This window comes from Echinops telfairi, unplaced genomic scaffold, assembly GCF_000313985.2.
Source record: "Echinops telfairi isolate 266 unplaced genomic scaffold, ASM31398v2 ScPeMD7_19;HRSCAF=73, whole genome shotgun sequence".
Lineage (NCBI taxonomy): Eukaryota > Metazoa > Chordata > Mammalia > Afrosoricida > Tenrecidae > Echinops > Echinops telfairi.
In genome coordinates, this window is record NW_022103916.1 from 1764208 (window position 1) to 1779210 (window position 15003).

The 15003-nt window shown below is 45.3% G+C and overlaps 1 protein-coding gene across 5 annotated transcripts in view; it reads left to right on the forward strand.

Annotated features, from left to right (window-relative positions):
• Positions 1 to 1190: 1190 nt before the first annotated feature.
• The window catches only part of KDM5C (lysine demethylase 5C), a 43097-nt gene continuing 29284 nt past the window's right edge, over positions 1191 to 15003 (forward strand). For 3 of the 5 annotated variants that reach the window (XM_045288281.1, XM_045288279.1, XM_004713132.2), the window contains exons 1-10: positions 1191 to 1636; positions 5226 to 5303; positions 8830 to 8952; positions 9294 to 9464; positions 9976 to 10110; positions 10838 to 10961; positions 11074 to 11255; positions 12232 to 12390; positions 14486 to 14605; positions 14739 to 14897. In XM_045288281.1, the coding sequence (XP_045144216.1) occupies positions 1487 to 1636; positions 5226 to 5303; positions 8830 to 8952; positions 9294 to 9464; positions 9976 to 10110; positions 10838 to 10961; positions 11074 to 11255; positions 12232 to 12390; positions 14486 to 14605; positions 14739 to 14897 (1401 nt within the window). In that variant the 5' untranslated portion in view covers positions 1191 to 1486. The remainder of the gene's footprint in view (positions 1637 to 5225; positions 5304 to 8829; positions 8953 to 9293; positions 9465 to 9975; positions 10111 to 10837; positions 10962 to 11073; positions 11256 to 12231; positions 12391 to 14485; positions 14606 to 14738; positions 14898 to 15003) is intronic. The other 2 variants (XM_045288280.1, XM_013007364.2) reach the window with 1 other exon arrangement.

Sequence of the window (15003 nt, forward strand, 5' to 3'; positions counted from 1 at the left end):
CTTTGTTTCATGTAGGCGGCATTGGTGAAAAACAAAACCAAACCCAGTTGCTGTAGAGTCAGATCGGAGTCATGGCTATCCCATGTGTGTTAGAATACATTTTGGAAGTAGTTTGTTAGGTGCCTCTGTGTGAACTCCTAACCTCCAAACTTGTAGGCATTGAGTGCTTTCTTTTACCAATCGCACTAGGGACTCCAGACACTGGTAGGTAATGGATAAATAAATATCCTGCTGCTATACAATTTCATGGTTTAAAATATATATACCAAACCAAACTCACTGCCAAACCAAACGCACTGCCATCGAGTCAATGCCGACTCATGGCAACTCTGTAGGGCGGGGTAGAACTGCCCTCTTAGAAATTCCCAGACTGTCTCCCCAGAGCTGCTGGTGGTTTTCGAACTAATGAGTACCCACTACGCCACTTGAGCTCCTGGATTTATATATCCAGGCTTATTTTGTAGGAGTACACACACCATAAAAGTACAAAACAGAGCAGTTGGCAGTATTCGTTAAAATGCTAATTCTCAATGGCTCTTTGGGCTAAGAACCCCTGTCTGAGGCTTCTACATGACCTTGAAGGACAAATAAATACTTCCTTTCTGTCCTTAGGACCTAGGATTCTAAAAGTATCCACAATCGTCGAGTCGTAATCAGCTTCCTCTCCTACTTCTTTTGGAATTTCAAAGCCCCAAAGTTGTCTGGGGCCACTAGAAGGGGTCTCTTGCAATCAGACACCAGAGACTGACTTTCGTAACCCAAAGCAGACATACCTGGGAAAAAAGAGCAAGAATTTAGGGCGGGGAATGCTGCTGAGTTGAGATCCACCAGGGGGTGCCAATTTCTCACAGACACAGCTCCTCTTCCGGTCTCCCTCAATAACGCGCATGCGCACCACTGGCCTTTAAACGTGCACCACCGACCCATCCGGAAAAAAGATCCCAGACCCATTACAGTCTTGCTCCTCCGCCGCTGTGGTGGACTATTTTCTCTCAGTTGGGACGGTGCTTTTGAGTTCCCGCTTCCACCTAGGGAACTCACGCAAGCCTCTTCAGCTTGTTATCCAGGGGATAAGGGCTTCTTATGGTTTTGTCTGATGCAAGGTCTACGAAGTTAGGAGAACCATACTGCGGAGGGATCTGGTTTGTTGTGGTGAGGGAGGGGGAGGGGGAGACGCTGACAAACTAAGATGGCTGCGGCAGCGATGAAGGCCGTGGCGGCTAGGAGGTAACTGGCAGTGAAGCCTGCGGTAGTTGGGAGGCAGTGGCACACTTTGGAAGGAAAGGAGCGGACGAAGTGGCTGTGGCAACAGCAGCAGCCTGAGACTCCCAGAGCACCGCAGTCACACGTCACCAAGTCCTCAGCGGGTGGCGGCCGCCCTGCTTAGGGCCTAGTATCCGAGCTGTGCCTCGGCCTCAGACATCGGGGGCGCTATGAGTCCTTAAGGACGGCCCGAGACCTCCCGATCCCAGCCCTAGGGCCCACCATGGAGCCAGGGTCCGACGACTTCCTACCGCCGCCGGAGTGCCCGGTGTTCGAACCTAGCTGGGCCGAGTTCCGAGACCCGCTTGGCTACATCGCGAAAATCAGGCCCATCGCCGAGAAATCGGGCATTTGCAAGATCCGCCCACCCGCGGTAAGAGCCTGGGTCAGTGGTCGCCGGCGTTGAGGCCGGCGATGGGTGGGAGGGAGCAGGTGGAGGGCATGCTGGGGTCGTTTTGGATGCTGCCCGGGTCGAAGAATGCTTGTGTGAGGTTCACAGCTACCTGGGTCAGAGGCACACCCTTACCCCCGGTCTTCACATTCCATATAGGATTCAAGACAGGGACGCCTAGTGGACGGGAGAGAATTCAGAGGCATCCCGCACCTCTGATAGTTATTCCTTAGTACCCAGGTCAGGGCTATGCTAAATAAATAGACTTTTCACATCTACTATCACCACTTCTCTCAAGGAAGACAGCGTGATGTATTGAAAGATCACAACTTTGAAGAGAGACAGACCTGAGTTCAAAACTACTTACCAGCTGTGTGACCTTGGGCAAGTAGCATACTCTTTCTGAGCCTGGAACTGAGTATCATGTTCTTTGAATGGCTATTAGGAGGACTCGATTAAACTAGGTAGCATCTGTGTGAGGTAAGCACTAGATAAGTGGTAATTATCGTGACTGTGAAGATGTTTGATGTGGTCATTGATTTGCCCCTATGTGGGTTGACTCATTTACTCACCTGCCAGGCCTGTGACTGACTGTTGGACCAGTCAGTCCCAGACCTTTTCCCTTAGATGGGTTCAGGGAATTATCTCCTTTCCTAATCAGAGTTGTCAGCATTGTTAGGCCTTTTTCTGTACATCACCGCCCTGTTCTCCACCCACACCCACACATACTTCCTACAGAGTTGCTTGGACCAATCAACTTGGAGGTAGGATACAGTATGTAGGAGGTCCCAGAGCATAGTGCATTTTGGGCTCCAAGAAACAGAATGGAGCTATGGAAGTTGGTGTCCTTGGACCACCTGGTTCCCAGAGGTCAGCAACTAAGGGTGTAAACTAGGCCTGGCTTCAGGCCTGAAGTTCCCCAAAGGCTAGGACACGCTGATGTCTTGCCAGCATGAAAGAAATGACAGTATACAAGGGGGCTTCAAAAAGTTGGTGGAAAAATAAAAGCAATGGAATTTTTCTATGAACTTTTTGAAACTCCTTCTTATGATGTTCCGTGATCACTTGGGATTCCAACGACAGGAATTAATTTGGCTAGAATAGGTGTTTTTGAGTGATGTGCCTCCAGATGAATGGGATGCCTCACTTTCACCGAAGGACAACCACAGGCCTCCTTTTCCAACTTGGTGCTTTGTAGTACTCAGCCACAGACCTTGGCTAATTTCATATGGATCCTTTGGGAGGTGTTGGAGCCTGCCCACAGACCTCTGAGGTATCCTGCTCTTGCTACGGGAGTGGCAGTATCAAGAGGTAAAGAAGGCTAGCAGAAGGGGAAGACTGGAGGCACTCTGATGTCCGTTTGGACGGGCCTGTAAGAAAGAGGCATATCTGGCATAGTTGAGACCTATGTTCCCTTTTTTTCTGTGTTAGATACAACTGGGCAGGCTGGTTTCCTACTAGTGGTGTTGCCCTGCCTTGGGGAACCAGGAAGGGGAAAAGCAAGCAACATGTTCAGGTGTGTGTGGCCAGCAGGGGGCTATCCTTTGTTTAGCTTCTCTACCTCTGCAGTTTGCTTCCTCCTGAGATCTGGGTCTCTGTTTTTGTTCTTTTTTCCTTTTTCTTTTCTTCCTCTCCTTCCCCTCCTCCTTTGGGGTTATTCTTTCAGGCAGCTGGACCTTCTGACTGAAACTTGAAATTCACTAAGATGGTGTTTGAGCCCAGAGTGGGAGCCTGTGGCAGATGAGCACTTGGGAATTGGAGATTTGCCTTTGGAAAGGAGGTTTGGAATCTGACTTGCTAGGCAGGTGACTGCTATGCCTGAGGAAAATAAGTGGGAGGAGACTGTTGGTACGTTGGAGTAGGCCTGGGATTCATCTCATTCTCAAGCTGATTGGTCCTTGCATCCTGTATCAGGTAGCTCACCTTTTTATCCTGTTAGTACTGAATATTTGATAGATAACATTGTGGATCTAAAAGACAGGTGAAGGAGCATATAGGTCCCAGGATGGAAGGGTTGCTGGACCTTCCCTAGCTGTCTGCTGCACCCACAACTCCTCTAGAAATCCCAGTTCTGCCATTTCCTGTAGCAAGTTGCTTGATGTTGTGCTTATTCTTGTTCAGAACCTGATTCAGCAGAAAATAAGGGTGTCTGTAGTTTTTAGTTCAAGCACCTGTTTACCTTGATTATCAGCCCAGGAGTAACCCACCTCCGATGGGAAGAAGACATGGAGCTCTTTGGGGAGTTTGGGTTTGAGCCATGCCCTTTTAACTTTTTATTTTTTCGCACCCCTGTTTTCACTGTGCACCAGGCATTTTCTGCCTGCTTCAGGTTAGGGGAAGAGTATATGTGCATGTAAATGTGAGTTGTCTGGCCTCTTCTAAAACTGTGTGTGTGTAGGAAAGTGAACAAAAGCTTTTTTATTCTATTCCCTGGCTTGTGTGTACATGCATGCACACGACTATGCAGATATGATTACTGACTGTTGTAGTGCAAAGCACCTTAGACTGCAGGTCAGAAGATGTGGGTTCTAATCTTTACCACTAACTCTGCATGTGATTTTAGGGAAGTCACCTTTCTTGTCTGGGACCTCTACTTCATTTAGAAAATGAGGATACTGGTCTAGGTTACTCTTACGTCTCTCGCTTCAACTGATCAGAATTGGGGAGGAGACTCTAAAGCTATCCTTGGGCAAGACAAAACAAGTTCTAATTTGTCAAGAGCCACGTTTTTTTCCCTTACTTCCCTCCACCCCCCAAATCCTCCCATTTTGTTCTGCCACACTCGGGCATCCCAGCATGCTTGGCACTCCCACTCCTCTGCTTCGTCCCCTTCCTGTACGTGGCAGGTACATGAGAGAGACCCTCACAAGAACTCTTCCAGATCTGGTGAGTGCTGTAGATTCTTGTTCCCGGTTCCTTGTTTTTCCCTGCAGTATCTATCTGCCTCAGGCCCTTTAAACTGCGAGAACAGATATTAAAGGCCCATATTTTTAAATTCTACCAAAATTGGAACTGAGCTACCCTACATGTCCACTCTTAATAATGATGCCTCTAAATAAAATTTTCATTTGGAAGCCAGGGCAAGAGTTCATCTTCCTACCTTATCAATGGGAAAACAAGTTCAGAAAGGTAAAATCCTATAGCTGGTAGTAAGTAGTAGACCTAGAACATGAATCCAGGACTGGCTGCAGATTTTGTGTGCTTCCCAGTACGCCTAGAATAAGTGTCATGACAGCTCCTACCTAGAAGATAAAGGATTAATGTGGGTATAGGGGTGGGGTGGGGCTCATAAGCCCCAACCCAGGTGGCACAGGGGTGGACATCTCTGTTTCTTAAAGTTTTAGCATTCTACTCTTGGGAGAAATTTTCCAGGGTATATGCATGGAGCATCGAATATAATCTTGAGGAACTGTCAGGTCCTGTTGTAAGTTCTGTGTTGAGCTTTTTCCAGAGTCTGGAATAGCTAGAAGTCTGGGAAGGTATGAATGGGATGCTGAGCTGTTTTTGGTGCCCTTTGGTTTTGCACCATGCTAGAAAAATCCAAATTCCTTTCTCCTCTCTGCCCTTTCAGGACTGGCAGCCACCCTTTGCTGTAGAAGTGGACAACTTCAGGTTTACTCCCCGGATCCAGAGGCTTAATGAACTAGAGGTAAGAAGACCTGGTGGTAGGGCGGAGAGAATGAATAAATACTTCAATTATCATCCCACTTCTTTCATACTCTCCCTGGCTAAAGTCGTATACCTTTATTCTCTCTCCTATTTTCGAAATTGCATCTCTTTTGTGTACCTAGGGTGTGAAGAAAATTTCACAGATCTGAATATGATCAAGAGCAGTAGTGAGAGTTTATGTGAACAAAAGTTTGCTATTTCTGAAGCTTTTCTGTCAACTACTTGAGTCAACAAAAGGGAAATAAAGGTGCTCTGAAGATCCTTTTTCTTGCTAGGCCAGCCGAATATAGCTTCATTTGTCCCAATTCATCCATAACCCTCTGCTTTCTACTTTCTTTCTGTGTTGTTTGGAAAGATAGGAGTTGCGATAGTTGGTAAGGACAACACAAGAACTGGCCTGTGTAGAGGCTTAGATAGTTAAAAATTTGGGCAGAAGGTCAGACAGGTAGTGTTTGCCTTTTCTCTTTCTAGGAAGTCTAAGCCCTTTGTGAGGTTCTCCACCAAGGGCTTAAGAATGCCCTGAGGTAATGAGAGTGTCTAGTTTCAGGAAAGGTTCTAGAGCTTTCTTTGGAAGATACAGTTTAGAAGAAATGTTCCCACCTTCTGCCTCGTTGATTATTATGTATCCACAAGCCTTAGTAAATGTTCTGGAAACACAGGGAGGGCTGGAAGTTGAGCGTTAAATTAGGCCTAGCTGAAAATACTCATGACTCAAGAACTTCTTTGTTCTAGACTAGAGTTTCTCAGACTTGACTCAGTATTTGACATTTTGGGCTAGTTAACGTGTATACTCGAGTATAAGCTGACTTGAATATCAGCTGAGGCACCTAAGTTTACCACTAAAGCTGCATTAAAAATGTGCAGAAAAACTCAGTTTATACATGAGTATGTACAGTAATTCTTTGTTGTAAGGACCTGACCTGTTAGATGTCAGTATCACCCTCTCTGAGTTATGAGAACCTAAACTGTCACCAGACATCACCTTAGGGGACAAAATTACCCCACACGGAGAACTACTGTTGTAGAGTCTGTCTGGAACCCCTGTTCTAGTCAGTCCTAGATCCTGTTTTTTTTTTTGTCAGGATTGAAGTGATTTCTGATAGCGCAAATTCCATAGAGAAATAGACATACAGTTAGGGCAAGATGTAAGACTGAAGCTTTCTAGAGAGAGCTGGCTAATGAGAAGAGAACAGAGATTAGGCCGTGGCCAGAAAACTAAGGGCTAAGGTATAAGGAGAAGGGTTTCTAGACTCTTAAATGTTCTCAAAGCTTAGGAGCCATAGGTCGTTTCTAGAAAGAGATCTTCGGTGGTGTTTTGTTTTGCATTTGTGACATTGAAAACTGTTTCATTCAGCCACCGTGAACCAAGTTCATGGTACGTCAGAGAGATGAGTGTGTTCTTTCGGTGCCTTCGTTCTCTAAAGCATGCCTAGAGCATAGATAGAATTTTAAAGTTCCCAGAGAAACTTCAATATTCCTCTCGTTAAGTCCACTCCTTTGAGGTAAGTGGCTTGGGCAGTTATTTTAGCATCCTTTTAGAATCATAGAACAGGAATCCAGAGTATGAAACTGATTTGCTAATACAGCAAAAAATCCAAAACTTCAAAAAAGGATTTGACACCCAGCGCTCCTAGTACATGATATGTGACATAACTTTTTGAGTCTGTTTCCTTATCTCTAAAAGAGGTGATAATACTCATTCAACCTTGTCAAGGAGATTGAGAGAGAAAGTCTACAAAGCTTTGAGTGTTGTGCCCTCTTCCGTTTTGCGGATTTGGGTTTATCTGGTTGAATAGAAGGTGCCAGAAGTAAGAGAATCTGTGGGGATATGACTACCTAGAGCAGAGATAGGAAACCTTTTTTCTACCAAGGGCCATTGTAGGTATTTATAACATCATTCATGGACCATACTGGTCAAACATATAAGGGAGTACCCCCCACCCCCTCCCCAACAGAATGGTGCTGGACAGAACGGAACTTTCATAGTACACATTTTTCCTGCTATTGAAGCATTGAGCAACTAGCTTTTGAGTTAGTGCACCCAGTGGCATCGCCTGGGAAGGGTCTCTCGGGTCACAGTGAGGTTTTTTGTTTTTATTTTTTTCTTGAAAGCCATTACCCTTGAACCTTGTTTTATGTGATGGCTGATTTAAGAGAACAGCGTGTGGCTATGAAATTTTATTTCCTGCTCTGGAAAAATGCTGCAGAAACTGTTATGTTGAACACAGCTTACAAGGACAGCGCTGTGGGAAAAACTCAAGTGTACGAGTGATTTTCTCATTTCGAAAAAGGTGAAATGTTGATTGATGACAAATCTCATTCTGGATGTCCATCAACTTCCTGAATGGATGAAAATGTTGACAAAATTCACACACTTGTGCTCCAAGACCTACAGTGGACCACTGAAAAGATGGGGAAGTTATCTGGACTATTCTTGGAGTGAATTGTAATGGAAGATTGGGGAATGAGAAGGGTTGGTGTGAAATTTATGCCTCGGGTGGAAGCATGCCGTGCTTTGAAAGAACAGCTCTGAAGCGACCTCAGACTTTTTTCCAGGGTCATCACTGGTGAGGAGACTTGGTGCTATTCTTACGACCCTGAAAGAAAATATCAAACCAGTGGAAGACCCCATCAAAAAAATAGCTCATCAAGTGAAATCAAAGATCAAGACAATGCTCATTTGTTTTCATTTTTGTTTTTATGTGAGTGGGGAGAGTGCATTTGGAGTTGATTCCACCAGGTCAGACTGTTAATCGAGCTTTCTATTTAGAGGTTCTGAAAAGATTGCGTAACAAGGCCTGATTTGTTGCAGGGGGACTGGTTTTGCCATTACCATAATGCACCTGCTTACGCAGCCATCTCAATGCTCCAGTTTTTGGCAAAAAACAGCATGCCTCTCTTGCCCCACGTAACTTGATCACCCGACTTCTCTCCATGCCACTTCATGTTATTTCCACGAATGAAGAGGGACCTGAAAGGACAGTGATTTGACAACATAGAAGAGGTGAAGAAAAAAATGAGAGAGGTGCTGTCAGCCATCCAAACAAATGAACTTGAAACGTGTTTCCAAAAATGGAATCACAGATTTGACAAATGTACTAAATGTAATGGAGAATACTTTGAAGGTGATATGGTTGTTTTGTTAACAAAAAAATTAAATACATAGCTTTGAAACAAATTCTGGGGTTTTTTTTTGCGGGGGGTGGGGGGGGTGGGCGGCGGTTACCCACTTGAACTTAATTAATTCACCCTTAATGTGATGGCTGTAATTGCTTCTCTTTGATGAGGAGTGTGATATAAGCTGGTATTGATGATTTCATGTACCTTCTGTGGCCTGTGGGCTGGACGTTCTCCACCCCGACCTAGATCCTGGGACCAAGTTCATTGGGGTAGGCCTTGAGAAATATGGATGTGGCTGCACCCTTTCTCTTCCTCCTGAGAAGGGCCAGAGACAAGAGTCAGATCCCAGGGAAGAGGCCAGCATCTTTGAGCCATTTCTTCCCCAGGCCCAGACAAGAGTGAAACTGAACTACTTGGACCAGATTGCAAAATTCTGGGAAATCCAGGGCTCCTCCTTAAAGATTCCCAATGTAGAACGACGGATCTTGGACCTCTACAGCCTCAGCAAAGTAAGAACAGGATTTTCTCCATTTCCTCCTCTCCCCACCCTCCCAATCCCCCTCAACACACACTCCCACAAATAGCCTTGGTATTCTGGGAAGCCCACCTTGGTTTGGATATTGGGTTGCTGAACTATACTAGAAGGGGCAGAGCCTCGCAGTATACAAGCTATCATCAGAACTAATTAGTGTCTCTTGATGACCAGGTGGTGGTGGTTGGGTGGAGGATGGTTACCCTCCCCAGTAATGTGAGGAGCTACAAGTGTCCTCCTTGCCACCTTTTCTACAGGCTTACTCCCTTTTGTATTTGTACACAACACATTTTTGTCCTTTTCTGCTTGTCCTTTCAGATTGTGGTGGAAGAAGGTGGTTATGAAGCCATCTGCAAGGACCGTCGATGGGCTCGTGTGGCCCAGCGTCTCAACTACCCACCAGGGAAAAACATTGGCTCTCTGCTACGCTCCCACTATGAACGCATTGTGTATCCCTATGAGATGTACCAGTCTGGAGCCAACCTTGTGGTAAGGATACCAGGCTGGTGGAGGAAGGTTTTACCCCCTAGACACAGATTTCCATATTCTTAATACATCTGGCTCAGTGGACTAGAAACCTGGGTGCTAGACTTTACCTTTTATTAATGGTGCTTAAAATCTTCCCACACCACTGAGGGTCAGAGGTCCTGGAGTTGTCTGGCCTTTACGGCCAGCTTGCTATCTATTATGAGACAAGGCCTTAACTGATAGAAATTCAAGAGGAGGAGAGAGATGTTTGGGGATGGAAAGGTCTGGGTAATGATGGATCTGGGCTGGTTGGGTGGATAATTATTGGGGGAAGTGACTGGAAGGAGTGACATAAGCAAAGGCACTGAGAAGAATTCCCAAAATGTATGCTGGGGTCAATGAGAGACAAGTTGAACAGGGCTAGATGATCGGAACCACAGCTTTGGTTGCCATTGGGGAGGATAAGAAGGAAGCCCATGCTGTTGGGAGCTGGCGTTTCATGCGCTGATTCTTACCCCTCATCTTTCTCCAGCAGTGCAACACACGTCCGTTTGATAACGAGGAGAAGGACAAGGAATACAAACCACACAGTATCCCCCTTCGACAGTCTGTACAGCCTTCCAAGTTTAACAGCTATGGCCGGCGGGCCAAGAGGCTGCAGCCTGATGTGAGTACTTCCCTTCTCTCTTGGGGCTTTTGGGATGGAATGAGTTTCTTCCCTCTGGCTGGTGCTGTGTCCCCTGTTCCATGATCTCTTTTGTCAGTTCTCTGAGTTCTGAGTGAGTTAGCATGTCTACCTTCATTCTTTTTCCTCCACTCCCAGCTGAGGGTCTGAGCTGGCTCTTAATCTTTTAGTACAATATCGGTTGTATATCTGTCCTTGCCCCACTCACTTTTCTCATAGGAGTAAAGCTCTTCTTTGTCTTTGTACCTATATCTTAACTCCAGGCAGAGGCTTATGTGTCAGACAGTCTTTTAGGCACTAGGGATCCAACAGAGGACAAGACAGGCACTGTCCCTGGGCTCACTGACTCATGTAATTTAGCAGATCATATTAGTCACTACCATTTATAGATTGCTTACTGTATGCCAAACACTATTAGCTTTTGTTTTTAAAAAAAATGTTATCTCCAATTCCCCCCAACTAGAAGATTAACGGTTAATGTCCTCATTTAACTATTGAGAAAACAGATTTTTTTCTTCTTATTTTCTAAGAGAGGATTGGAAGAGAGAGCTCATGTGTCAAAAGACAGTTCTGAATTTTTGCCTTGGCCCGTCTATGCTTCAACCCCTGGCGTAAGCCCAGGTGATCCATTGTTTGAGCTTTTGTTCTACTATGAAGGAGCAATCCGCCCAAATAGCAGTCTTGATAACATTGCCTTCTTTCTTTCTAGCCGGAACCCACAGAAGAAGACATTGAAAAGAACCCAGAGCTGAAGAAGCTACAGATCTATGGGGCAGGTCCCAAAATGATGGGTCTGGGCCTCATGGCCAAGGATAAGACTCTTCGGAAGAAAGGTGAGACTTTAACTGGCGGAGGCAGTATGAAGGATGTATTCTCCTGGGAAGAGGTGGTAGGGCTGTAAGTATCCTGGACTTATACTTTTAAAGAACTGCTTTTCTCTCCCAGATAAGGAAGGGCCTGAGTGTCCCCCCACTGTGGTGGTGAAGGAGGAGACGGGTGGGGATGTGAAGGTAGAGTCATCCTCACCCAAGACCTTCCTGGAGAGCAAAGAGGAGCTGAGTCACAGCCCAGAGCCCTGCACCAAGATGACTATGAGGCTGAGGAGGAACCACAGCAATGCCCAGTTTGTAAGGACCCAGTCCTGACTCTCATCTCTTCAACAAGCTTTCCCTATCACAGCACCGGAGCAGGTTGCATTAAGCAGGAAATGGACTTGGTGGGCTTTGCCTTCATGTAGCTCACCTAAGTGGGGAAACAAGGCCAACTCACGTGAACCAAAAGCATGAAAGGGTGATCAAGTACTGTCAATGCGAAGTGCTGGAAGGGTCCAGAGGAGAGTCTCTCTTCATTGCTTTAGAATAAAGGCTCAGCTTCTCATTACCGTGCATTCCCCTGCTGATATCTAGCCTTCATCCCCAGCACTGCCCACCTCACTCCTAAGCTATCGTCACACTGAACTACTTATAAATATTTTCTTTATGACATAATTTGTGCTTTTATTTCTCCCATGCTTTATTCTTGCTTTTTTTTCTCCTGTCTTGAATGAAGACTTTCTCCCTGCTCTTCTACCCCATTGCCAAACTTCAGTTTGCCTTTGGGTTTCAACCAGGATCAAATATTACTTTTCAGTAGTCTTTTCTCAAGGCTATCTGTCTCACCTTATCCCAAACCAATTTGAGTGTGTCCTTCTGTAGACTGCTGTTGTGGCTGCCGTTGGCAGTTCCCATACAGGTTTTAAAGTTTTTATGAACCTGTATGTCTAGAGTTATGTATGCTCTTTAGAAGGCGAGATACCATTCCATGTCTTATACATCTCTGTGACCACAGAGTCTAGCATAATGCTGAACGCACAGGTGTTCAAGGTGTTCAGCAAGTGTTTATTGAAGGAATGACTGTGATAAAGAACGTACTCTCATAGATCTGCAGTTGAACTCCAGACTTAGTATAAATAATCTGCCCAGAGGCCATGAGTGATCCAGTCAGCAAGCATGGCGGGTTTTTAATAGTGAGCTCTGTGGACCCTGAGTGCTATCTGCAGGAGCCTGATCATTGAAAGCTGGAAAGGGTTGAGGCTAATGAATTTTTGTTGCCCTCCCCTGGCAGATTGAGTCGTACATATGCCGAATGTGTTCCCGAGGGGATGAAGATGACAAGCTCTTGCTATGCGATGGCTGTGATGATAACTATCACATCTTCTGCCTGCTGCCTCCTTTACCTGAGATCCCGAAGGGTGTGTGGCGGTGCCCAAAGTGTGTCATGGCGGTAAGGCCTCCCCAATAAAAATTCACATCTATCTCATAAGGTGTCCTCTTTTTTTTCTATCTGGCTTTGTTGAGGGCCACTTTCTAGATCAATCACAGTCTTGTGTTTTGGGTGCCTGACGTGAAGGTAGGCTGGGTAGGACTCTGGAGGAAAAGTGAGGAGGAGATTCTGGGTCTATCTTCTGGGAACTCCCAGACCACTTGGGGAGACAGTATTCAGGATTAGATAAACTGTATGTGAAAACATACAATCAGACGCTAAATTGTGTGTGAGAAACTCTGAGGTTTACCAGTTTATTAGAGAGGAAAATGATTAAGGACAATAATCTGAGAAGATACCAGGAATGAGATTTAAAAGAGAGGGATATTAAAAATGGTTCTTTCGATTTTCAGATGTTTTGTTTTTTAGAAATATTCCTTGTCACTCTAATACTTTTTCTTCTCATCTTTTTGCTACTGTATATGTATAACTATCTTAAGTTTGGGATCTTATATGTTCTAGTTTGTTATTTCATGACTTCCATGTTAAATTTATTCACAAGAATGATTATTTTTCTTTTAGGGGATTTATGACAGGATAGGGAGGGAGCCCTGGTGGTGGTAGTGGTTACGCATTGGACTGCGATCCACATGGTTGGCAGATCGAAACCACCATCAGGTCCACGGGAGAAAGACTGGGCTTTCTAGTCCCATAAATAGTTACAGTCTGACCCCATAGGGCGTCGCCATGAGTCAGCATTGACTCGATGGCACTCATATCATATGGGTTTAATATTTAGTAGTTTTTCTCACAGTATGATGTTTGGCTTGGTTTGCAATGATGTAAACTAACTAGTGTGTCCCGGTGGTACAATAATTGAAGCACGCCACTGTTAGCCTAAAAGTTGCTGGCAATTTGAACCTGCCAGTACCTCCACAGGAGAAAAGATCTGATGATCTGCTCCAATAAAACTTTCAGCCAAGGAAACACTGCTCTGTCACATGGGGTCGCTCTGAGTCAAAATCAGCTGAGTGGCAATAATACACCAACTGACTTTCACTAGCAGAGGTGGGAAGGCATCGCAGACTAGGAATGGAGGAGCAGCGGGAGCAGAGGTACCCGAGAGAACATACCTAGTGTCAGTAGAAGCAATGAAGAGACTAGCCGAAGCAGCAGGGAGGTCCAAGAGGCCTGGGAAGTTTGACAAGGATGTTTCATGAGTGGCTTACCTTCATCCAAATTCTGAGTGCTTATCTTCTCCCTTTACCTTCTGTGATTTTGGACCCAGAGCTTTGTCTTACGGACTTAGCTGTGGTTATGGAGATTTGATGTGCATGTGCACACTTAAATATAGATAACGTAGGTCTTGGTAATGGAAATTCCAGTGGGGCGGAGTTTGGATACAAACAATATCATAGCCATTGGGCTTGCTTCTCTAAGTGGTTGTGGGCTAGCGGACCAGAGTGACATTTGTTTTTAGAACTGAGCAGGCTGTGTTGTCGAGCTCAGGAGTACATATACAACTGTCATAAAACTACGAACAAAGACATGAGGTGGATCCACATGCTGTTTTCTTAGGCAATTTAAGCAGACATTGTAGAATTTAACATGGTCAAGTCTGGTTCCTTAGTTCCCATCCTAAAATTACTTACAGCTGTTTTTTTCTCAGACCTGTAGTTCCATTCTGGGCATAGAAATCTTACCTGAGCACCCAGTATGAGCTCACATTTCAGCTAGAGAGAAAAAAATGGTGACAGAAGAGCATAGATTAGCATATTTAAGGGAGAGCCTAAAAGAAGGCAGTATCGTGTGCTTTAGTAATGAAAGTTATGGAAACTAGGACTGCACTTGAGATTTGAAGTATCAGTGAAAGAATATTCAATAGGGAGAAACTGTATGGACAAAAGCATGGTAAAAAAGACGTGGAGAAGCTGAAAAAACTAAAGTGATTTAAAAAACAAAAAGTGGAGTTATAAATTGAAGCCTGTCTCAGGGCCCCAGTCCAGACTTAAGAATTGTTCTTCCTTCCTGTTCCTACTCAATGTATCAGCTCCACTGTAGAAGATTCTCCACTTGTTGCCTCTGCTTTTGTGACATGTTCACCTTTGAGTTTCAGGAGTGTAAGCGGCCCCCTGAAGCCTTTGGCTTTGAGCAGGCTACCCGGGAATACACTCTGCAGAGCTTTGGCGAGATGGCTGACTCCTTTAAAGCTGACTACTTCAACATGCCTGTGCATGTAGGTGATGGAGGGCTGGGGTCATACTGGGGCTGGGGTTGTACTGGGTGTTGCTGCTTGATGAGCTTGGCCTGCTTGGGACAGTGGTGGCAAGATGTGATGGTCCACGATTATCTGCTACCCTTTTCCCCAGATGGTGCCCACAGAACTTGTGGAGAAAGAGTTCTGGCGGCTAGTGAATAGCATTGAGGAAGATGTGACTGTTGAGTATGGGGCTGATATCCATTCCAAAGAATTTGGCAGCGGTTTCCCTGTCAGTGACAGTAAGCGGCACCTAACTCCTGAGGAGGAGGTGAGTGAGTGATTTATGGTTATATGTCATCTGGGTGAGCTTAGGCAACTCATTTTATACCTGAAAGATTCAGTACTGCTGTAATAAGAGGAAATTATGCCTGCAT